Source organism: Phalaenopsis equestris, unplaced genomic scaffold (assembly GCF_001263595.1).
Source record: "Phalaenopsis equestris unplaced genomic scaffold, ASM126359v1 Scaffold000787, whole genome shotgun sequence".
Lineage (NCBI taxonomy): Eukaryota > Viridiplantae > Streptophyta > Magnoliopsida > Asparagales > Orchidaceae > Phalaenopsis > Phalaenopsis equestris.
In genome coordinates, this window is record NW_018165227.1 from 432,755 (window position 1) to 458,986 (window position 26,232).

The window sequence follows — 26,232 nt, forward strand, 5'->3', positions numbered from 1 at the left end:
AGAAAGTGTTTTAAAGATAAAAGCACTCTCATTTTTACATATATATATATATATATATATATATATACTTTGTCAAACATATTATAACAAATTTTAAATCATTTAAATAAATTTAAAAAAATTATTATGTTTTAACAAATATTTTTAGTTAAAAATAAATTATAGTTTTAGTGTAAGTATTTCGTGAAATTGTGATCTCTATCTATTGCATAGTTGAAATGAATGATTAACCATAGAATCAAGAGAGGATATACATAATCGAGTTGGATTCTACAATCTTTTCAGGGCATTGGAACATTCATGCAGATGTCATGGGGATTGAGGGAGCTCATCTTCATGAATTCTATGCTTCTTTTAACCTAGACATAAGTATAAGAAATAATATATCCCAATATTAACAACAATCACATAGGAAAACATTTAGAAAAACCACGATCACCATGATCCTTGAATCACAGGGGAACGAGTCTTATCATTCTTGAAAGAACTCTTAAGATTTATTTCTGTTGTTTCAATTTTCTTTTGTCCGCTCTTTATTATATTTTCATTAGGATTTTAAGGACTTAAAACCTTCTTTACAATCACGCTAATCTAGGTTCACTAAATTAGTAACACTGGTGCTATTTCTACTAAAATAATTGCTAAGACTTTTCTAGTGGGATCAATATGCTAACTCTATGACTGCATACTACTTTGACACGTGCACTTTCATTGTAAGACCAACTTACTTCACAGTAAATTTTTGATGAGTCAGATATTCACATAGTTGCTGGTGTCGATGAGGATACTACCAATCTTAAAATTGTTATCAATGTGGTCACAACGATTGTGTCATTGTAAGGATTCTCTTAGAGGGCAAGTTATCATTGGTGAAGGCTTTCGGGGGATATGAGTTACATTTGGAAATGAGGGAGGCTGCGCATAAATCTCCTGACCAAAGCCTCTTTAGGCTAGCTCAGTAGGATGAGTCTCCTCCAAAGATGGTAGGAATTATGCCAACAATATAAATTTCATGAGCTTATACTGGTTTGTCCTTATTTTCTTAAATTTGGCCTGTCACTATCATTGGGTCATTGCTCCAAGTGCCACAAACTTCTTCGACTTCCCAAGATTGACCAATTCTTCGATCATGCTTAGAGGTGTAGGCACTCATCCGTGTCATAATAGTGGTTATGGTGGTAAGCATAACATTTCTTGAATTACTCCTTATTGTGGATGACCTCTACTATCTCAACCACTGAGAACCTTAATGGAGTCGATCAAGGATTCTCGTGATTAGGTTGCATTTATTCTACATATCGAAGTGTTGATCGGGATGTCGATCTTGATTTTTTCGACAGTGCATTCTATCATTCACCTTATGATCTTGCGGTGGCCTGAGGTCTTTAAAAAGGATAGGCAAAAGGATGTGAATTGTGTCTTAACCTCCACCCTTCACCTTGGGTGGTCCTTTTATGTGGGTCATAAGTGGTGGGTTTTGCTTTGAAGGAGGAGGGATGAAGTTGAACTTCTCGCCTGATATATGGTTATTGGACGACTCCAACAGCTTGGTTAGCAACTTCAGTTGTTGTAGGCCTAGAATGTGCTGAAAGGGTCCTTCCTTTAGCTTCTAAGCTAGAGCAGCATGGGCGATTGCATGTTCCAGATCCCATACATCCAACATCTCTTTATGGAAGCAAGTATCCACTCTCCCCACGGCGAATCTGCAAGAGGATTTGCGAGCTCTTCTAAAGTTTATGGGTACTGATAAATTGTGCCACAAACATTTGCTTAAAATCAATAAATAATGTGATTATTCCCATCAATAATTTGTTGATCCACAAAAAAAGGCTCTCTCAACATGGCAAGGAAAAGACGACATTTCAGTGTGTCAATGAACCTAAACAAGCAAACAGTTGACTCAAACAAGGCTATATGGTCGGCTTGATCGGTCTGCCCTTTTTAGGACGGGTGCTGGAATCTTGAATCCCTATGGGGCTCATCCTAAAAAATTTGTTGTGAGAGTGCATTCTCATGATAACAAGGCACCTCAGTACACCTGAATTGATGCCACTTATTTAGTGCCAACCCAACACTATTCAACTACTCGGAGTTTCCTTCCCTCTCTAAGGCTGGGGTGGGTGGGTTCTTCTGTCACTAAACATCGACCCTCCATTTAGGGGTTGTTATTATTTGTCTCGGGTCAAAGCACCTCAAATGACCTCTAACATCCGACCTTTCAACATTTAATATCTAATCTTCAAATTCTAAGTTGTACTCCAAGCAGTCGTCGATCTCCTTGCGACGTCCTTCTCCTTCGTTACTCTCTTTTTTGTTTGTAGCATGATCTACGCTCATCGAACCTTTTAGGTTGTTGAATTCTATATTATATAGGAATCACACCCAAGGAATAAATTTTAAATAAGGAGAGAAAATACAGAGAGAGAGAGAGAGAGGGAGGGAGACAATGAACAATAAAAAGTGATGTCCTTTCTTGGTTAGATTTTTCCTGTATTTATAGAGGGTTTAAAATCATGTTATTACTTTTTTCCCCCCACCTAAAAAAGATCTATATAGGGGTATTTTTTAAATTTAACAAGTGACGATTTACTATCTGTCATATTTTGGTATGTTCGGCCAAGCTTAGTCAGTAGGGTTTGGTTGGTCAAGACAAACATATTGATTACCATTAATCTGACTCTAGACAACTGAGCATTACTCATAAGCTAACTCTCCCGTCAAATCAATTCATCTGTATCAAGTTGGCCTCTTATCGATTGACGATCAAAGTTTTATCAAGTTTGGTTATCGCTATTACTTATCAGAATTACTCGATCGTCGCTCCATCAGTTTCTTGACTCAGTTTATTTTAGTTTGACTGACTTGGTTCTTCTAGCTCGTCTGGTGCAATTTATGATCCTCGTTAACTATTTGTGGGTGATCTTCCTCCTTCACACCTTCCATTTTTGGTGCGCTTTAAGATCATCGTTGACACCCTTTTGATGTATAAATACATATATGAATGAGATATGGAAACACAATTCACTCGAGAGTATTTTGGTGAACTATTTAAAGCTATCTTCTTTGTTGGAGGCTTGGAGCCCTATGTACATACTATCAGCTAGGGTTTTCCATCTCTATAGCATATGAATTATAGAATACGACTCAAAGTCTTTATTTTTATCCTCTCACTTATTTCTACTTATTTAGTCACTTCATTTGATTTTAACTCTCATTGGACTTCGTCCATAATGAACTTTTTAATATTAAGAGTTGATCTAAAAATATCATGACGTGTTGATGATGAAGAAGAAGAAGCTCAACTTATCCTTTTATTTAAAAATCATAGTTTAGGTGTTTAATATGTGAATCCATAGGAATTGATTGGTAGGTAGTGGTAAGTAGGTAAATAACCCTTTTTTTTTTTGTGTAAAGGGAGAGGTACTCACAAATAACACCCATGTTTTATATTTACACCTTGGTAGGTAGGTAAATAACCTTCTTTTTTGTGTAAGGGGAGAGTTACTCACAAATAACACCCATGTTTTATATTTACACCTAATAAACTATTGGTTTTATGCATGAAAATATGTATCTCATTTTTAAAAATATTTTGTGGTATTTTTATATGATGTTAAGGATTTGAGTAGCATGATGTAAATATGAAAGTTTGGGTTCAGATATTTGAATATCATTAACCCAACACCTTGATATTCTTCATTTTATTTCTAAAAGTTTGGGTTTAGATATTAACCCAACACCTTGATATTCTTCATTTTATTTCTAAATAATATGTTACACATTCTTTTGTTTATTTTTTTCCAACACAACATTATAGCATTATAGAATTATAGGTACTTGTCATCACAAATGGACAAATAAATGTTTTTCCTCCCTCCAAAGACTTTTCCACAAGGCATCATGTAGAAATAGATCTAGGAGAATAAGCTTCTAGGCCTTCTATCATACTTCTAACCATTTCAAAATTTTCTTTTCTTTTCTAGGGTGATATTCATTAAAAATCACCAATCAACTTTTCTCTCTTCTTCCTATTGAAAGAGTTGTAAGTTATTAAAAACGCTAGGTGTTTTTCTAGAAAAAAAGTATTAAGTGAGGAGTCCAGACGCGAGCTGCGTCCAGACAACGGGCGTGATACAACGAAGGTCCGAGTTCCCGCTTTGCCCCGCTATATCACGTCCGTTGTCGGACAGGAGCTCTACTGGACTCTGGGCATTTACATGCATACCACCCGATTCAAAAATACTTACACATGTAACACCAAAACTATCCTTTTTTTTTTTTAAATTTCTATATCACTCAAATCTTTCATAAATACCATCACTTATAAAGGTATCACACATTTAAATGCACATCTGACATTGTAAATATTAAATTTAGGTAATATGTAAACATCTATTATTTTCTTTCCTCAGTTGAATTGAGTACAAGAAACACCTAAAAGTTGATAATAGTCTAAAGAAGCCATTGTTATTGTTTGTTTCTCAGTCCATTTCAATCTCTGTTGCATTAAGCATCCCCACAATATCTTTTCAAGTTATAGAATCAGATGCCAAAACAAGTGAGCTACAAGAATGAATTCCCCCAAATTATATCAAGAGAATGAAATAAAGGGGCATTTAGATACTCACCACCCAATTCTTATGTATTTATTTATCTAACATCTAAACTTTATCTTTCACACTTCACCACGTAAATCTTTTCGAAACAAAACAAAACAAAACCCAACCTCACCTTTAATAAAAATGCAATTTTCATTTCGAGCTAAAACGAACTGAACGCGAACAAACAAAGAGTTGTTGGTGTTCTATTAATTTATAATTCGAACTTTAAAAATTTGTTCATGTTTGGCTCGTTACGATGAGCCGAACACAAGCTGTTCGCTGACAACCAGCTTTTTTAAGAGCCCCAATTCACACCATGTTCTAAAAGAATTCTTTTTTCTTATCGGCCATGGCAAACATGTCATGTAAATCAACCAAATCCGTAATTGAAATCATTAAGAAAATAAAAAACAAAACATAAGTGAAAAATCGTTAGACACGCAACTAGAAATCATATATAAGTAATACTTACACCTACATCTTTGTTCTCAAACCAGATATAAAACAGACTATAGCAATATATAGTTCTTTCAGTCAAATTGCTCACCAAAACAACCAACTTTCAAATCAGCCTTCTAAAATCCAAACCCATCATCGAATCCTGCGTCGTAGCCTGCGTCGTAATCCCCCACGTCTGAAATCATATCGCCCACCAACAAACCGCCGAGCAATCCCGCGCCCAGCCCTAAAGCCATATTGTTCTTGTTTTTCCTCGGCGGAGCCGCTCCGTAACCATACCCTTGCTGCGGAGGCGCACCGTAACCATACCCCTGCGGAGCGCCGTAGCCATATCCAGCCTGCGGTGGCGCGCCGTACCCGTAATTGCCCTGCGGGGGCGGCGGGTATGGCGCATAATTTCCATGCGGTTGATGCGGCGGGTATCCACCAGCCGGCGGATACGACGGCGGATATGCCGATCCGCTCGCGCCGGCCGCGGGATAAGCCATCACCGGGTCGCCCTCCCTCGGCGGGGGGCAGAAGGCGGATAAGCAGAAAACCCCTCGGCGGGCTTCGCTGCCGGAGCTGGCGCGCTGGTTACGGGAAGATCCACGAATTTATAGGAGAGATTGAGAACGCCCTTTGCCTTACCAGAACCGGGCTTGCGTACCTGATAGCTGACGAACTTGGATCCTTCCTTGATCCCATCAAGAAGCTCTTTAACAGGGATATGAACCTCGCCGACATCACGATCTCCAAGCGTTCGCTCGCATCGGAGGAGAACATGGACGACGAGATTGTTACTCGCGGCTGGATCGGCAGGCACAGGGAATCGTAGAGTCGTATTCCACGAAGGATTCTTTCCGCCGTTATGGTCAGCCGGAGTTCGCTGCTGTGTGCGGCGATCGCCGGCGATTGTCGCCAACGCGTAGACGGTCATCTTGGAGAAAACGTTGACTTCCCTCAGATCCTTGGCGGAAATCAGGGTTAGCTCGAGTGTGCGGTAAGCCATGGAAAGGGATTTTCAAAGGATCGGGGGACTCGGATTGAGATCTCGAAACTGAGATTGGAAGAAGAAGATGAAGAAATTGAATTAGGGATTTTAGGTTTTCCTTTAGGGTCAAATTTGGGCGTGGAGGAAGAGGAGGAGCTACGTTGCCATTTATATATAGGAATGGAATTGGATGCTTGGTCGCGAAGTTCGTGGGAAATTTCGAAGAAGGATTGACCAAAGAAAAACGCGATTTTTTGTGTTTTTTTTTTTTGGGAACGGACGCGCGGCGCGTTTTGGTTGACATCGTTAATTACTTGTAAGCCGTTCGAATTTCGATGTCTTTTGGATAACTCAAAGAAAATTATGTGTCCGGTGCTCCCTATGTAATTATGCCAAAATTAAATATTAAATGTGATAAAGCATTTGATTTAAAAATATACATAAAAGGATATGATGATATTATTTTTTAATTAGGGCATTTACATAAATAGCACATAATTATTTTGTATTTATATAAATAATTTGAATTTTTTTTTTTATTTATTTCTATTGCATCTTTCATTTTTACATGCATAACACACGTTTTTTCTTTTTTATTTTTATACTTTTTATTTTTTTTTTTATCAGAGCACGTATATGATTGAAATCATAACAAAAATGTTACTTTAGGAGAGCGCGTATATGATTGAAATCATAACAAAAATGTTACTTTTATTTACTATTTAAAAATAAAATTTATTTTTTTATGCATAAATTTATAACATTAAAGTATTATAAATATAAATATAAAATTTAAATATTAGATATGTAAACCCATAAGAATTGTCTGGTGTATATGTAAATTTTTTTTTCGAATAAAAAAAATACCAATATTTTCTTACAAATATCAAATTTTAGATATTAGACGCGTAAACACATGTCATACATGTAAATATTTCATTGTAATTTAAGGTATTATTATTATTTTTATTAGAAATAAATTTTAAAAATAAATACAGAGAATAAATAAGATTAAATCAACATGTAATATAATCAGTTATCTTGCAACTTTATGGTGTACATCAAGAATGTGTCAGGATGCATCCCGAGGAGATCCAATGATCCAACAAGAAGAAAATACAATAAAGAAGGGTCCAATGACAGGAATCCAAGAAATCTCATTTATTCGATTAGATGCAACCACCTGAGTCAATGATGAATGTTAGCGGAGTTGAAAATAAAAAAAAAATAACGATCTAGGACTGACCTGTCTAGGCATATTAGACTTGAGCAGATGGATGAGCACCCAAGCTAACTACTACTGGGAAGTCGAGCGGATGTATCAATCTGCCCTTTTGTAGATCCAACTTTAGGAAAGAATTTGGTTCCTTACCAAAACCAGGCATCCTACGAATGCCCTCCATTTTGCTTCTTTGAGACCAAGATTTAGCCATATAAAAAAGCCTCACAATTGTCTCGAAGGACCTCCTTTGTTAATGAATAAGCTATCTACAAAGTTATGATGATCACCAACTGCTCAGTAACCCTTTCTCGTTATGCCGATAAGAAGTTCTCATCTAGGAATCGACAATCAACGATTAAACTAGACCAAATGATCGACAAAACCCAACTGACCAAGCCAGTCTTGCATATTTGAAGCTCATAGAATCTAGCCAATTGACTACATTGACTCACTCAAACACAATCAAACAAACTAAATTAATATTACCTAGCCAAAGAAATGACAACCCAACTAACCCAGTCAAAGGACAGTCGAGCAATAGACTAGATATATAAAATACCTAAAAATCTAATAAGAAACCCGTTAAGGAGGGGCAAATTTGTAAAATCATATATCATTCCCTCCCATCTATAAACAGGGAAATTATTTTATGAGAAATAGTTAATAAACAATACATTTTACTGTTCATTTTCTCTCTCAATCTTTATTTTCTCTCATTTTTTACACTATAGCCCTTGGAAAATGATTCACTGAAAAGTTAGGAATCAACTTCCTAAAATATGCGTTGCCCATGAATTGTGTCATAGACACGAAGATAAGCAGCATACAACGAGGAAACCCGCAACAATGACACTAGTATCAATGAGTGTGTTAGAGGGTTTTTTAACAAGCAAATCAAGGAAAAGAAGGATCAGATGTTGAATACCATCCAAAAGGCATTGATGGGAAATGGAGCAACATCCTCGATAAGTAAGAGATGACACCCAATGGCAAAGGGACTAACTTAGCTCTAGATAGAGAATGATATTCCAGGTACTTCGATAGTGTTGGGTCAGCACTGATTAATAGACATTAGTTTGGGCATATTGAAGCATTCCATAAGCTAGATAATATGCAGAATAAGCACTCATCACCATAGTCAGGTGGCTAGAAAGCACAAAAAAATTGAGAACAATGTGCATCTATCCAGACAGTTGTTATATTCTCGCTACTGAATTGACTATAAAGTCATATGGTTATGGAGGCACCCAACCTAATTGGGCAGGTGCCCGGGAATGGCTGAAGATAGAATACTCTCTCACCAAAATTGGTATAAAAGCGCATAAGGTCTAAGAGGTATGAAATGACTAAAAAGCCGGATACAATAATAAGTTCGCATGAAAAGATCTGAATAAATGGTCATATAGTTTGAAAAACATTATAACAAATGTCTACAAGACTGAAAGCATCGAAAGACGAGGTATCCTCATGACAAAGCCAATTCTAAGGTCACATGGCTAGAGGACACATATCTAGAAAGCTGAAAAGCATCCGAAGACGGGTTGTTCTCATAACAGAGCCATATATAATGTCATATGGCTTGAGAAGCACATAAATATAATAACTAAAAATCTAATATATACTCTTATAAAAGAGCTGACTGAAATGTCATATGGATTGAGAGATGTAAAAACCAAGTAGCTACAAAAACCTGACGTGTCTCAAAATGAGGTCCTATCATCAATGGTCGACCAAGTGAAGGAGATAGTTCCATTGATTGGAGCATCAAATGATTAGGGTAATATGTATTTCGATCAAATAGTCCAGGAGGTATGCATCCTGAATATACATCAAATAGAGTAGGAGGTATGTATCCAACTATACATATCTTTTGGCGTAAGAGGTATTTATCATGATAAAAAATTGAATGAGCCACCATACGACGCTATGACCTGAGGTGTCACGCTCACAGTATACGTTGGATGCATGAAGCGATCTGATAAGGAGGAGGCACTCCTCTCAAAGGGTGTCGATCTCTGTTGATTGAGATAACCTTATCAAATATTAAAGGAAAGACAGGTGTCAAAGAGCTCCGACAAGAAATGTATTAGTGGTAAAACTGATACAACATGCCACTTAATATGACTGATAGAATGAACCAAGCTGATTGAGAGTATAAAAAGAGCAAGAGGTAAGTATCCTACCCATGAGCAACCATAACGACCAGATAGCCTAAGGTATTACACCAAACATGGTTGGACATCAAAGTGCTCAAACAAAACATGGATCAGTGGTTGAGCCGATGCGACATGTGAGTCGACTTGGCAGATAGAACAAACTAAAATAGTTTAAACTATCAAATAAAACAGGAGGTAACTATCCTGCCCATGAGCAACCATAACAACAAGATAGTCTGATGTATTATGCTCAAATACAGTTGAACATCAAAGTGCCCCGACAAAACATGGATCGACAGTAAAACCGATATGACATGTGACTTGACTTGACATATAAAAAAATCAAAGTAGTTGAGAAATGTTGGATGCAAGAAGTGATTCCATGATGAGAGATGCTTCTCTCAAAGGATATTGATCTCTACTGATCAAGGTAACACTATCAAACATCAAATTGTAGTTCGTTATCAAGGTGCTTTGAAGAACATAAATCAGTGGTAAAACTAATATGACATGCATTCGACTTGGCGGACAAGACCAATCAAAGCAGTCAGAAAAAAGATATAGTTACATGTCCAAGATAGTATAAATATAAGAGTGGTTCCACAAGCACTGAAGAGATGACTGTCGCTAAGGATTCTCCCATTTAGTCATTTAATTCTAGTTGGGGAGGCATCGATTATCTCGATGTAGACATAGTTCAGTTATTTGACTGACGCAACATGCCACTCGACGTGGTGGTTGGGCTCTGATTTGCTAGTTGGGCTCTCACTTGCTGCCCGTGTAAGTAAAAAGAAATTGTGTGATATGGATCTAACAGGGCTCTGATTTGCTGGTTGGGCTCTCACTTGCTGCCCGAGTAAGTAAAAAGAAATTGTGTGATATGGATCTAACATTTGCTAAACTCGAATGGCAAAATACATAATAATTTTGATGTGATGGCCTGGGTCTGTCTTTTCCAAAACAAAATTGGAGTTGGCCCATATGGTAGCGCGGGAAAGTGAAAACATTTGGCGGCTGCGTGGACGTCCATAAACTGCCCTTCTCTAATATCATATGGCCGTTTGTGTAGCGAATCCTGACTCGTCGGTGAATCTTCCACGCTAAATAGCTACATGTCTAAAGTCATGGAGAACTATCAGTCCGTATTTAAGCCAGAAAACACATTTCTCACATTCTGGTGTGGTCAGGGAATAGAGGACTGGAGTCTTCGGGCTTCGATCCTTCTGAAGAACGCCCTTACAGTTGATCGGTGATTGTCTGACCAGCGATGGCGAGGCCGAGGAATCCTTCGGATATATCGGAGGAGGAGTCTTCTAGTGCCTCTCTCTCCTCCTCGGAAGCGGAAGCGATGCAGGACGGCGTGACGGCGGAAGACGAGGAGGAGCTCGAAGCGGTGGGGAGGACCGCGAGCCCTGACGACGAGGAGGATAATTCTCATTCGACGGACGATGACGCGGCTGCAGACAGGACCGACGGTGAGGATGAGGTATGGTTTAAGCGGGTTGGTTTTTTGGCGGTGATGGACTGTTCCATGCTAGGTTTTTCTGCAGATTTCTATGGCTTAGTCAGTAATCTTACGGATTAATGTGTTTTTTCTTGGCTACTAGATTTTTGGTTTTGATATATCGTTCTGTTGGTGCAAATTAAGCAGCGAAACTTGCGTGAGTGGGTTGTTTTACATGTTTATATCTTGGTCTAGATGTGTTCATGGTTGTAACTGCAAGCAAAAGAGTCGAAGATGTGTTTCAGTATGATTCTTTGTTTCTTGATGCTGCAAGTTTTTTTGAAGGCTGTTCTTTGTCGGCGAATGCACTGTCTTGTGTTAGAAGTAATTTGAAGAATTTGCTCTCATCTGCTGCATGAGCTTCATATGCTAATTAATTGTGGCAGTTGGGCCAATGGTTCATACCTAGCTACTGTTATTTATTATTATTATTATTATTATTATTATTATTATTATTTGGTGATTATTTTATGGGTCAAAGCCCAAATAAGAGAAAAAAATGTCTTGGCTCTGTTCACGCTATTTTCAGTTATGATTCCAAGTATCTGCTATATTGCACCATCAACTGTGTTTTTCCATTTACATCATTCCCTTTCAATTATTTTTAATGATGCAATTTTGTTTGATATAGATTGTGGGCAAATGGACGTGCCAAGTCTACTTGTGAATGCCATTCTTTGAACAGCTGATACTTTATTTGCCTAGCTTTTTCTGCTACTGCATTTATTTTTTTACTTGTCAAACTACACGGCATGTTTTGGAACTAAAACCTAGCATTTTGTTTGTATAGTATTCTATCATCTTCTTTCCATATGTAATTGGCTTCTGAGGAACTTTCTTCTGTTTTTAGGACATGTGATCCTTAGATTAATTTGTTTCCAGGTCGAGGAAGAATCCTTGAACAATGAGGTTGGCAGGCGTGAAAAAGCTCGTCTTAAGGAAATGCAAAGGTTGAAGAAGCAAAAAGTTAAAGAGATTTTGAGTGCACAAAATGCAGCCATTGATGCTGACATGGTTGGTTATGTTCTGCCGGAGCAGTCTAAATTATTTATTTGATTTGCTTGTGTTTGAGTCCATGCACACATCTTCTATAGACCTTTCTATTGATATCAATTTTGAAGCATTTTGCTGCATGCACAATCAGTGCTAGTGAATGATAAATTTGTAGATATAAACTTGTTTGCTTCTGTCGCTTGTTTTTGTTGTATTCAATGCTTCTTTTTCTGCATTTTATTGATATTATATCCATTGGCAGAATAATAAAGGGAAGGGACGGCTGAAGTATCTCCTCCAACAGACTGAAATATTTGCTCATTTTGCTAATGGAGTTCAATCTGCATCTCAAAAAAAACTAGGAGGACGGTAATAGTGTTTACATTCTCTTTTGGAAGATAAATAAACATGAGAGAACTTTCAGGAAACTATTCTTTTGTATTAACAAAAAGATCTTAAAAAATCTCTGGTGGCTAGCTTGGCTTATCTGTGATACTAATTTTGAAGCCAGCCTTTATACTTTTAGTTTAATTCTGTTTTAATTTTTGTCAAGAACTTTTTTTGGAAACTGTTCATAGATATTGATGAAAAAAGGGCAGAAAATGTCTTCTGGCTACCTTGTTTTATCTCTGATATTAAAGCATAGACCAACTATTGTACTATTAATTCTTCTGTTACATTTTTACCACATTCATAGTGGCCGCCATGCTTCAAAACTAACTGAGGAGGAGGAAGATGAAGAGTATCTTAAAGAAGAAGAGGATAGTCTTGCTGGTGCAGGAGGGACACGGTTGGTGTCACAACCATCTTGTAAGCTTTCTTTCTGATATTGTTTTAGTTAATCCATTTACTTGTATTTGCAAGAGTGCTAAAGTTGCCTGCTTTTATCCAAAATTAACTGAAAATATTTGAAAACACAATATTAAGATATTGTATACCATCATGCATTAATAAGCAAAAACATTATCTTTCATCATATCTGGATGTCATTGAAAGCGGGTCAGAAAAGAGTTATGGAGCCTGATAGAGTAATCTGCGAAGTTATTGATATTATTATGTTTTTGATAAAATTATCACTTAAAAAGCAATGGAAGATAACTATGCCATTGACTTTCTTCATCACTGCATGCCAGAGCCATGGTTGGGAAATGTACCATTATTTAGGAAAGATGCTAAAAAAACTTTTTCCTGCTTTGCCCTTTAGGTCCTCTATTTATTAGGCTAATGGACAACCCTAAGTTGTTCCGTTGTTGGAATTAGTTTGATGATCATGATGATTGTTTTTGGTTATAGAAGTTTCAATCTTTTCTTTCTTTTAATTCTCCACCTTAGTGTGTCATTGATTGGCAAATTAATAGTAAAGCCAAGCAACACTCAGAATTTTTACCTAGTTAGATATTGAAAACTTCGCTTAACTAAAATAGTTGCATTTTATTTTCTTAAATATGCCGTGCCAGTCAATGGCATATTTGAGGACATTAGTACTGGAATTTTGTGTGTTATAACTTTGTTGAGGTAAGCTGTAGAAGAAAATTGAACTATGTTAAAAGCTATTAGTTCATTGCTTTTATATCTTTGGTGAATGTTATCTTTGAAACAAATTTCATGATGGATTAATTGTATGGCGCTAACCCTTTCTCTTATTGCTTCTTGATTACTATTAAGTTTTTTTGAATCATACTTAGTGATTATGATGGATCCACTAAGCTAAAATTTTGAAAGCTAACACTGTGGGCGAACAAAAATGTCGGGAGGGTGCGTTTATATTTCTATTAATCTTTTGGATGAAATAACTTGAAGCATTTATTTATCCTAATTACTCTCCTTTATTAATCTGTAATATGTTGGACCCAAATCTACATTTAGTCCAAACTTAAGTCTATGAAGTTAGATCTTATTCATGAATTTAAAAAGATATTTATTTGATTATGATTATTTTTTTAAAACTAAATTTGATGATAGGATTGATTTGATTATAGACTAAAGGATATAGTTGGTTTTATTTTAAATTATATATCATAGTTTTTTAAGATATTTATGATGTCATCTTTATTGTTATGAATTAAATTAATTGATATTCTCTTTTTTTCTCTTGTATAATGAGTTGCTCTTTGGGAAATTTCTATGCACGTTTTCTTTTATCTTTTAGATCTCTTTCACTCATGGCAACATAGTTTCCGTGATTAGATAATCCTGTTTTTATGAGACTGTAAGTTCTTATATCTTTAAATTGCATTATCTTCTTTCTTTAACTTTATCACCTCTTAGTGTGAAGTTTACATTTATCACGAAAAAATGTTTGGGGAGGATGGTTTTAGGTGGTGGGAATAATTGAGAGGGATATTTTTCCACGTGTTGCATCGTAGGGTAGAGGGTTTGGTGATTAATTTAGAGAGATTGGCTGGGGCGAGAAGTTGATGGGACTCTGGAATGATTCAGAATTGATTTGCTTTGGAAATAATTTGATTAGTGTGGTAGTTGATGCTGCGGCCTAGCTAGGTCTTGCTGGGAAGGTAGCCGAGAGGTTGAAAGATTGTCGCGGTGTTGATTTAGGTAATGAAGGTTAAAATTTGTGGCTTGGGATTGAAGAAGAGAGCATCAAGAATAGTGCATCTTGCGAGGAGGATCCATAGCCCTTGTTTGCGGAATTGATTCTAGGTTTGGTTATGAAGCTTCTGGGAAGGATAGAATGTGGAAATGAGGTTGAGATGTGTTAGTGGGAGTTCAAACTTTGAGCTTGGATGTTTGAGGGTTTGTGGATCGGGGTAAAATTTAGAGAGAGAGAGAGAGAGAGAGAGAGAGAGAGAGAGAGAGAGAGAGTTTGTATTTGCATGAAGTGGTGATGGATGTTGGCTTGTGGATGTGTAAACAATGTGCTGAAGTTGAAATTAAATTAAGATAAATAAGAGCAAGAAAGAAAAAGTGACTCATCAAAGATTTAAGATGATTTTCTTGCTATCAAGCTTTCAAATAGTTTATCAAGTCCCATGAAGTAAGATTTAAGAAAAACAACATTAAATTTTTATTTCAACAAAAAACAAATTCATATATAAGCTAAAATTCTTTTTTAAGCCATTATTTTTATTCAAAATTTAAATTAACAAAGGATGGCAGTAAAAATGTTGGTTGATCTAACTAAATAGGGAAGCGAGGTAATGTGACACTTTGAATTATTAAGGTGGCGGGGTTAATGGTTTTGAATTGGAGTGCATTAGAGTTGACTTTCTTTGGATCAAGCCTTTCATGAGGAGTTGAATTTTTTATCATGTTTTTTCACTTAAAATATACTTGATCATTGTCAAGTTTTGGTTGGTCACCTTGAGAAATCAATTCATGGACATGCACATTTTATCACATTCTAATCAACTACCATCAACTAATAAAGTGTTGATTTTATAATAATTAACTATTATTAAAGTCTCAAAATACATTAATTAATCACAATAGGCTTAGAAGCAGAAAGAATAATTACATAAAACTCAAAGTTCTCGTTGTTTTACGTCAACTCTGTCTTGCTTATAATTATGCTTTATAGAGTTGAATTGATGTGGTCAACTGCAACATCACTAGAATCTTGTTCCAAGTACCTCCAATCATGCTAATATGGAGTGTTTAATAGTGTTGGCAAGCCTATTTTTGTACTCAACAATGCGAGTGATCTATTTCCTGATTTTTGTTTAATCTATCAAATATAAAGTTTTATAGTTCCTTAAAATGTCAACAAATTAATTATACTGAAATGAAGATTAAGAGTCTGTTTGGTGCAGCTGTTGATTATTTATAATCTGCTGATAAGCAGATTATTCTGATAATCTGATAATCTGCAGATTATCAGAATAATCTGCCTTGCTGTTTGAGACAGCTTAGTTAAATGACATTCATGCCCCTATGTGATAAAACTGTTTGTGGCAGCTTATTCAGAATAGCTTATTGGTAGCATTGAAACATATAGTGCAGAAACATGAAATCATCACAGATCAGCATTAAAAGATATCATGCATTTCTCACACCCTCATGAGTACCAGGAGAACTAAAAAAGTACAAATACAAGTACAACTACAATCAGAAATATTAAAATGTTTAATTTCAGACTCTGGCTACGTCTGTCCTCATCTGCACAATCAAACTGAGAAAACACCGGATTCTCATGACTGCTGGCCGTGTCATATGAGGGACAGTCAGCCCAAACGAGCAGAAACACCCTTGACACAACCGTAGAACTGCCTCCCAAAGCTATGAGACTGATGCGATGTGAGCAACGGAGCCGGTAGACCACAATAACACAAAAAACCTCTGTCTGTAATTGATATCCTAGAAGTCATGTTTCTATAACTGTGAAAAAAAAAGATTGTTAGTACTTATCCAAATAAAAGTAAAATTGACATTCAAAATTAAAGTACGAATAGAGAAAAGACTTGCTGGACTAGCTGTCATATATAACATCTGCTATAGACTCCCTCAGAGCAGTCATCTCAACTGCTCCCTCACCGTCCTGAGTTTCATATTCAATCGAGTCCATCTCATTATCAGCTATCCTGAAGGTTCTAGAGTGTCAATAATTTGATCATCATCAGCCATATTGAAGTCCGTATCTGAATGAGAGGGTCGAATACGGCTTCGTGGGAAGGAAGGAGACAGATGTCGGGTAGGGCTAGAGTGTGAGGTCAAAAAAATACCTCATATCGCGGATCACAACCTCGTATTGTCTAACACAACCCTTCACTTTTCACATCAGGGGCTTGAGACTCGACAATGACAGTGTTAAACATTCATTAATTCACTTTAAAAGAACAATATCACTCAATAGGTGAAAGAGTATTTGTGCTTGTTAATTTTTTTTTTATCTAGGAGAAACCTATAATTTATTCAAGGATAGATTAAGTTTTGGTTCATTGACTCTGATATATTAATTACAATGAATAATATTGAAATTTTGAAGTTATTAATTTCAATCTTAATGAGCCATCTTATGAAATTAAGTTTTTCATAAATAATGGTGAATGCATTATCGAAGGGAAAATGAATGCTAGTGCAAATTTTTGATCATATCATTTAGTATGTTAATCTTAATTATTTAATCATCATTCATGACTTAAAATTGCACAATATGAGGCCCTTAGCGTCTTGTAAGTGACGTGTGGTTTATGGCCTCCTTTGTCAGGTGCATTGTCTAAAAATTTAAGAGGCGTATGCCTCATATTTAGGATTTAGATTGATTTGAAAAAAAAAAAAACTCCAAATAAAGGGAAATTTGATATAGATGTTCCAAAATAGAGAAAATTGGAGAAATAGGCTTGTTTTTGTAATAGTAACACTTCTTATTTTATATTTTGATATTAGTATAATAACTTTTTTTTTATTTTGTGCAGTCGGTTAATTTTAAAATTTGTGCCTTAAAACACCTTATGATGTATTGTAATATGTGGGCATAAAGCATCTCGATACCTAATTGTATAAGCTTAAACTGTGAGATTATCAATATGCTCATATAATCATATTTTTTTTGGCTATTTTTAAAAGGAAATTGTTATTTTTTTTTTGGAGAATTTTCTTACTTTTAATAAGTAATTTTGTTATTAACGAAATATTTGACTATTGAAAAGGATTAATAAATTTTCATTTCGGAGTGTTGTTGATAAATAACAACTGTTATATGTTATACAATTTTAATTTTTTCTGTTAATGGTGTTTGTTTTTCTTTATTGGCAATTTTAATGTCTGTGAGTATCATATATACACTGTTTCATTGTCTGTGTATGTACTTCATAATTACAAACTAGTATTCTTCTCTTAAAGATTTGATTCTATATACTTTAGATCTTATCTTTGTCTTTTAAGACATTGGTAAGAGTTTTTTCATTCATAATTTTTTTTGGAAGGATATCATTTTGTTTACGGAACGACATCTCACTTTTTTTAGCTTTGTAATTATCTAGTTGAATGAGCAATAGGCACTTAGTGGTTATAAGAATGGATGTTCTATTGTTCTAGTAAATATTGAACGAATATGGGTAGGGTTTAGATTTGATGTTAGAGAATATGACATTTAAGTGTGTTTTAATCAATGATACCTTCATCTTCTTTGATTAAATGATGTGCTTTCTTGAAGCATATTTTTTTGTTTCCAGTCCTTGGAATCAGAAGTATTTTTCATGCTAGATGAAGGTTGGGATGCATACTGTAAACACAAATTTAATATGATGCTCTCTTTAAAAAATGATGACCAATATAAAATGATTGAAGTATAGGTATATGAGAAATCTTTTGAACCTTCAAATACTAGTGCACCGCTATTTTTCACTTATAAACAAATATGCACTACTAAGGGCCAACCTAAAATCAAAGGTTTACTAGTTAAGTCCTAACAAATTAATTCTTTTTCTACATGCCCCACTAAAGTCTCACTCTCAAGCTTGAAATTATGTTTTTCTTTCATTTCGTTTGTCTTCAATCTTTGCTTGCTTGGCAAAAGATTCTCACTCTTACTGCCCTTTATCTCTATAACTTTATTTGTTTAAGATGTTTAACAATTTATCTCGTCTTGTTTTACTTTTACTTTTAATTTTGTTTGATTTTGTGGGTTTGTGAAGTTAAATTTGGCAGTTGGAATATACACGTTTTTTGACTTTGAATTAATAATTAATTTTAATTTTTTCTTATATTTTATTTTTAAATCATATTTTTATTTATGAAATATTAAAATTATAACATGTCACCTTCTGACATTAAAGTATCACATACAGCTCCATCTTTTAAAACATTACGAAAAAAATATTTTTTTGGTTAATTTTTATTAAAATCAGATGATAAATTTGATTTTGATTGCACGTTAGAATTAATTTTAATTATAAATTTTAGATTTTTTTTATAAATATGGAATGATTTTATTTTTTTTTCATGAATTGAAATTATTTTTTTTCCTGCCTCTCTTTTTTCCTAATCAGCCTTATGAATTTTCCCCATCTCTCGTTTAGGGTCTCTTGATAGCATGTTTAGTTTCTCTCCTATCTTTAATTCTTTCTTTCATCTCCCCATCTCCTTTTCTCTCTTCTTCTCATCTCTCTTTCTCCATCTTTAGTTCTTTCTCTCATCTCCTTTTCTTTCCGAGTTCTTCCTTCCTATCTTTAGCTCTTTCTCTCCACAAAACTGCCTAAACTAGAAATCAAATAAAAGTGAATGGCTATTGAGAAGGACATCTACCTCAACAGATCTAGGCCACTAAGATTTCTGATCTCTATCACCAAGACTCTGGAATGGAAGGAGAACTTCCACTACTTTGTCTGACTTTGTAATATTTTTCAGTTTTTAAGATGATGGTTTGATCGTGTCTTGCTTGGTTTCTTTTGTGATGTTTAGGCTAATCTAATACAATTTAGTCATAAAGGTTGTGTAGTTTACTAGATTGATTGCTATTGGAAATCCTTAGAGTTTGCTTATAGTTTGTGGAAATGTCCAGTTTACTACCCCTTTGAGGCATTATTTGGGATATTATTGTGGGGGAATGTATTGCTTTAAGGCTGTTATGTTCAATCTTGCTGTTAAATATTAGGATGGGATCACTGCTTGTTAATCCTTTTTATGAACGCCTTTTGGTTCACGGGCAAACTTGTAGCGCAATTGTTAATCCATTATTGGGACATTTTACAATTAGAAAGTTGCAAAATTATTTAATGTGACTTTTGTTTTATTGGTTGACTTGCAGGTATACATGGTAAGATGAGAGATTACCAATTAGCTGGGTTAAACTGGTTGATTCGATTGTATGAAAATGGAATTAATGGGATTCTTGCTGATGAGATGGTATGCTTTTATTATTTTCTTCAGTCTAGCATATATTTTAAGATAATTGCTCTATTGCTTCTCAGTTAGGAGATGATCTAGTGCTTTGCTAGATTGGCTCTGTGACGTTTTCAATTTTATATTTCTGTATAAGTTGTCTTCATGTTTGAACTGGTAAATTCATATTTTCTACCGTGTCTAGGGCCTTGGAAAGACGTTGCAAACCATTTCTTTACTGGGATATTTGCATGAATTTAGAGGAATTACTGGACCGCATTTGGTTGTGGCACCTAAATCTACTCTTGGTAATTGGATGAATGAGATTCGGCGCTTTTGTTCTATATTACGTGCAGTAAAGCTCCTAGGAAATCCTGAAGAAAGGGTAGGCTGGATTCTTATCTCTATTTTCTTGTGTGCAATACATCTTTCATGATGGGTTGTTGCTGATATTTTATTGTTATTATTTTTCTAGAAATACATACGGGAGAATTTACTGGTTGCTGGGAAGTTCGATGTGCTTGTGACAAGTTATGAGATGGCCATTAAAGAAAAAAATGCCTTAAAGCGCTTTAGCTGGCGTTATGTGATCATTGATGAAGCTCATCGAATAAAGAATGAAAATTCTCTTCTATCAAAAACAATGAGACTATATAATACTAATTATCGTCTGCTAATTACGGGCACGCCACTTCAGGTATCTTACATTGTATATTATAATATTGAATATGCTTATCTTACAAACAATTGATTATATATTGCATTGACTTGATGCAAGTCCAAGCACATTCTATTTGAGAGCAAAAAGTTTTTTGTTTCAGTTTCCGGTTGATAGAATTGAGGAATAGGAATTGAAATTATTTGTGTTTTGTTGCTGTTGACCATAAAAGAAAAAAGAAAAATGAATTAAAAAATAATATGAGAGAAATTAAAATAAATTAGAAATCCAACTACTCCCGCCTCAAATGCGATAACTGCTCCGCTTCTTGTCTTGACCATAACCAAAGCCTCACTTCTCTTTGCACTAACGCAATGTCTTTCCTCTGTCCCTCTGTTAGTCTGTCCTATTCGCGAGGCAGTCGTGATTAAAACCAACAGGAAAAACAATGCAATGTGCGAAAACTTCCAAAATTCTTGTTCTTCCTAGTTTCACCCACCAAAATTGAAGCCCTATTCATTCCTCTCGATCACAACCTTTCCACAATCTTTCCCTCATTGCAAAATCGAGAGCTGCACGAGCCCTGGCCTTCATCCGTCCTCTCTATTTGCGTGACACCAACACTCACGATACAAAACGAGTGGGAAAGGCAATGAAGGGATAGCAACATGCAAGGACCTTTGAAACTCTTCCAATTGTCTACTTCGCTTTGTTTCACTCGACAAAACTCATAGTCTTCGCTCCATTCTCCCTTTGATTGCCCAACCACACAACATAACTCAATTTCCCCTTGCGTTCGCTCGTCTTCCTCACAATACACTTGTGATTAAAGCTAGCTTGGAAAATGAAGGAAAGGATCAAAACATACAAAAACCTCTTAAACTCCTCTCCCTTTTCTCATGACCCCAGGTCGTCGTTCACAATTTCACCTTTCTTCTTTTTGGTTTCAACTCCAAGCACAAACAATATCTTGTCTTTCTCTGTTTCACACGTCGGCAACACTTCTCCACTTCATGTTCTCATGTAGAAGCCACACCTGTTTTTTTACCTCTTTGTTTCTTATTTGCAACATATCCAAATCCAGTCACAACCTTAATACTCACTTAAACTCCCCATCGCTCCTTATGGCAAGGCCCAATTTCATCTCACATGTCTTGTTTAAACCATTGCATCACACACCCTCTTCTGCGAGATCCACAAATCCGAAATTTCCCATTTTACTTCATTGTTCATTTTGACTTCACATTATATACCCAAGCCACCCAAATAGCCTAGTTTCTTCTTATTCCAATATCAGAGGAAAAAAAATCAGGAATTTGTGTTTTTATTTCTACGAATTTGTTGTTTCACCGTCGCTTTGATGTTACCGTTCGCTTCCAAAAGTACAAATACAGGGAAATTTCAAGTACTCATCTGAGTTATTTCGACTCGGTGGAGAAATTGTATTAACATTAGTTTCATGCAAGTTAATCAAAGACTTACATGCATCTTATAGACCATCATGTTTTAGAGACAGTTGAGGAGATCATACATCCTGATGCAACCCCCTACGCGGGAACGACAGAGAGTGGTTATTGAAATTGTTGTTGATCTTGGACTTGCAAAAAAATGACCTAAAGTTGAATTGATTGGAATATTTTGACTTTATAAATGACATGAAAAATAAACAAAAGAAAATATATGTTACAAAATACAGAAAAATCACTCAAAATATAGTTTAAGTTATTTCAAGAGAACAAATTTAAATGCACTCGAAACTTATTTAAGATTTAAGAAGCATTGAATAGATTACCAATTAATGTGATTGAATTTCTTTTTGATTTCAAACTCGAGTAAAATTATAAATTATAAGCATGTTTGGAGATGCTTTAATAAAAATCTTATGTCCAAATGCAAAGTTATCATTATGTGGTGCATTTGAAAGGCATAAAGAAGAATCAAATATGAGCACCTAAATGTCATTTATAATTGCTCAACAAGGACTTTGAAAGCCTTTTCGTCCCCAGATTCCTAACACATTTGCAGGTGAACATAAGACAATATTTAAAAAGCTTCAAAGTGAGTTTTTGCATGTCACAATGTATTCATCTAAATAAGGCAAATTTATATAATTCCAAGTATGGCATGTGTCTTTCGAAGCAATTTTTGATTTAATTCATGCTTTAAAGTTCGGCAAATCTTCTCAAGCATGTAGAAATTACCACAAATAGCAAGTTATTTAAAATTAATTTAGTCTGTATGGGCTCCAACGATCATATTAAACGATTAAACTCATTTGTCTTGAGAATGTTGTGCGGATTGATATGAAATAATTTTAAAATATGTCGTTTTAAGATGCGTGCAAATCAACTTAAAAAATTTTCATAAAACTTTAAAATATCTAAATATTTGAAATTGAATGCGTGCATATGCTCCATCCAATGTATATAAGGCTTAAATTTTGTGCTCGAGAATGTTATGCTGGCACTTGAAATTAACATTAAAATTTTGCATGGGCTCCATTAAATTGATTATGCCAAAACCCAAATGGTTTGAGAATCCTGTGCGGTGCAAATGAGATTTTCACTTAAATTGCCCTCACTTTTAAAATATAAAAAAGTTCTTGTTAAAAAGACTATGTTTATCTTAAAATTACAAAATTTCTATTTTGAAATCAAACTCAAAATAATTAAATTATGCAAGCTCTCAATGGGGACGCCTTGTTTATAGTGTAGAGTTGTAGTCCTCACTCAACTAGTTTGATCCTCCTCTTTTTAAAGACTGGAATTGACTAAATAAATTTTCGTGATGTTCAAATCACAAACATAAAAAATTGCAAATTCTAATCACCTAGTCCGAAGCTGACAAAATTAGTATTTTATAGATATTTAACTGAAATTTCAAATAAATTTCAAGAGTAATCATTTCAAATATATAAATTCTCAATGATGGCCGAGATGATATAAGATTTAAACAGAATAGATCTATTTACAAAATCAAGTTTAAAAGAATATTTTAATAAATTTGAAGGATATAAATTATGAACCTGATCATCTGTAAACACAATAAAGTTGACGATGTTCATATTTAATCTCATGTCAAATTTTAAACCTTATCATTTACAAGCAATATGTAAAGTCACTAGGATTCAAATAAAAAAATCAAACAAAACTTCATTGACAATTGTGTTGATTGAAAATTTCAATCAGGGTGATCTTTTTTCAAAATCAGATTTCAATAAATATTTAAATAAATTCCAACTTACAAAATTCTGAATTCAATTCTATGTAAGCAGAACATATTTGACAAAGTTCATGTATCATCACTTGTCAATCTTAAGCCCAATAATTTTTAAGCAAGATGCAAAGTCGACATGGTTCAAGTCAATCAATTAATCAAATATTCGAAGATGACCGTGTTGATTGAAAGTCGAAATCGGAGAGCTCAATTTTAAATCAAGTTATCAAAATAATAAATCAAATCATTCAATTTTGAAGCAACCACTTGCAAACCTAAAATAAAGAAATCAAAATATTTAAAGCTTTAAAGCAATCATCTAAAGTTTTAAAGCAAATAAATTAAAACATTCAAGTTAAAATTAAATCACTTAAAACAAAATAAAATTGATCCACCCTCAACAACAGTTTGTCTTGTGATGAATTTTTGATTAAATTCAGCTCGTAAAGAGGGAATGTCATATCTTGTATATAACTATATTCTCACAAAAAAACTCACACCAGTAAGGACGTGGTTTGTGCTTCTGTCCATGTGGTTTGACCAAACGGTTTTACAAAAAGTTGCGGCTACGATCAGAGCTTTCTGACAACGTAATTTGTTGTTAAATGACACCATTATATTACAACCACAGGTGAAACTTGCATATTTCTTAACGGCTTTCTACCATTTGATGCTTTTTGTTAACTAATGTTGAAACTTGCATAAGGGTTCCTTTGACGATGTAACCCATGGTTGTTGATAAGTATTTTTCAGTTAGGTTGTGTTGATTGTCTTCTCTGAATAAGCAGATTAGTGACCAAAACCATAAGATCTTGATCGGGTCTGTTATCATTTCTCCCACAATTTGTTTTAAGCTTAAGGTGATATAATTTTATAATCTAAAACACTAAGTATGCTGCTACTATACATTGAATATTTAGTGTTTAATGAATAACCTTAATCAAATGTGCTCTCTCGTTATCGGGAGGGGTAATTAGTCATAGGGCGCCATCCAAATTGTGCTTGCGCCTATGGAAACGGCAAACCCCAATCAAAAAGTCCTTTCAAAAAAAGGGCACAATCCAATCTTTCTTCCAAAAATTTGACCCAAAATACCAAACACAAATGGCCTCAATAACAAAAATGAGTCTTGGGCTTCAAATTTTCGGAGCCCACAGTTGTAATTAAAATGTTGGAGAACTACAAATAGATGATATTATCAGCGCAGTTTTTTCTCTTTAAAAAAAAAAATTTCCTGCCGCTTACCTATTGTAAATGTAAATATTGTCAGTTTGCTGTCTTACTTTAAATTCCTCCCTATTTGTGTAAGTGCTTCAGATTTTTCTTTTACAGTTAGGACAGGACCACTGCTGATTAATAACGTTGATGATGAGAAAATTTTCATCAGCATTAATACTGAAAAATTAGCATTCAATAAATTCTCAATAAACAAGCAAGCAACATTTAAATTAAAAAAGCGATGGAAGTTCCCCACAATTACATAATTACGAAGGGCTTAATTGAATTATTTTAACAGATTAAATATTGAAGCTATACTTGGACTACACATAGTTTTAGATGTCATGTCATGCAGATTATTCTTGAGAATAGTAAATGGGTTGGTATTATGATGCTTTTTGAAGTTAATAAAGCTTTTTCATATAGCTTTCACCAACCTCAACGGCCAGCTGAATTTTAATTTCTTCAGTCCCCAAAAGCTAAAAGAAATTAATTAAATGCTTTTTGGCCTCACGCATGCTCTAGATGAATGACTTTGAGATGACATGACTTGGTTTAATAATGGCAAGGTTGAGGTATGCAGCCCAAGTTAAGAGGTTGCTAAAATAGCTCTTGCAAATGGTAAGAAAAGGTAGTTTTAAATTTGCTAGCTTGCATCTTGCTAGACCTGTGGTCAAAGTTGAATTCTCACAAACATGCTAGAGTTATTAAAGCAGCATCCTTCCTCGAATAATGCGCCATTTGACAATCTAAAAATTGGTAAAAGGGATGGCTGTCTATCAATTAAAGGTGAAAGTCAAGTTTAATCCTTTGCGAACGTTATAATTATGATGAATTGACCCAAGGGCTTAGAGTACTTAATGGAAATTGATGATCGAAAGAAAATGAACCTCTTATGCATTCTAATGAACTTATCATTTTTTAATTTAGAGTAAAAGCTAAATTTAATGCATACTAGCGCACAAATTAGTTTGTTATTGCAAGTTGAACTAGAAGCCAAGATGTGATGTTGGCTGCTGAAAACCAAAATAAGGGAGAAGTTTGTTTTGCAATGCTGGTTATAGGTAGAGCTAAGTAGGGGCTGTGGTGTTTTCTAGAAGTTTGAATGTTACTACAATTGGAGGGCTGGGTGATACTGTAGTTAAATGAAACAACAATAAATAGACAAATATTATTACTAGACAACCAATAACACGCAAAAGGAGAAAATAACTGACACGACACACAAGTCAACTAGGATTGTATTCCAAACAGGGTGGTGGCGGATTAGGAGGTTGGCTTGGAAAGGTGGTAGCAAGGTAAGCGATGTGGAGCAGCTGGCAAAGCAATAGGGAAACAATGGATTCTTGCTGTTCAGGATGACAATAAGTAGGTAGGTTGATTGGATAGCAGAGGAACAATGATTAATAGCCGCAATCCGATAAGGAAAACTGTTGTGGTGGTGGTGGGTGGGGGG

The 26,232-nt window shown here is 34.9% G+C and overlaps 2 protein-coding genes across 4 annotated transcripts in view; one reads left to right on the plus strand and one right to left on the minus strand.

The window, feature by feature from the left end:
* Positions 1–5,033: 5,033 nt before the first annotated feature.
* On the minus strand, positions 5,034–6,258 carry LOC110031213 (protein SRC2-like). The gene is given in 2 exon segments (XM_020734305.1): positions 5,034–5,572; positions 5,575–6,258. Coding segments are annotated over 2 exon segments (873 nt in total). The 5' UTR covers positions 6,052–6,258; the 3' UTR covers positions 5,034–5,176.
* A 4,310-nt stretch (positions 6,259–10,568) lies between these two features.
* LOC110031186 (ISWI chromatin-remodeling complex ATPase CHR11-like) overlaps positions 10,569–26,232 on the plus strand; it is a 41,466-nt gene continuing 25,802 nt past the window's right edge. For all 3 annotated transcript variants that reach the window (XR_002294714.1, XM_020734271.1, XM_020734270.1), the window contains exons 1-7: positions 10,569–10,897; positions 11,798–11,929; positions 12,171–12,277; positions 12,606–12,718; positions 19,611–19,708; positions 19,890–20,069; positions 20,160–20,381. Coding sequence is in view for 2 of the 3 variants with exons in the window: in XM_020734271.1 (XP_020589930.1) it covers positions 10,679–10,897; positions 11,798–11,929; positions 12,171–12,277; positions 12,606–12,718; positions 19,611–19,708; positions 19,890–20,069; positions 20,160–20,381 (1,071 nt within the window). In the remaining variant the exon portion in view is untranslated. The remainder of the gene's footprint in view (positions 10,898–11,797; positions 11,930–12,170; positions 12,278–12,605; positions 12,719–19,610; positions 19,709–19,889; positions 20,070–20,159; positions 20,382–26,232) is intronic.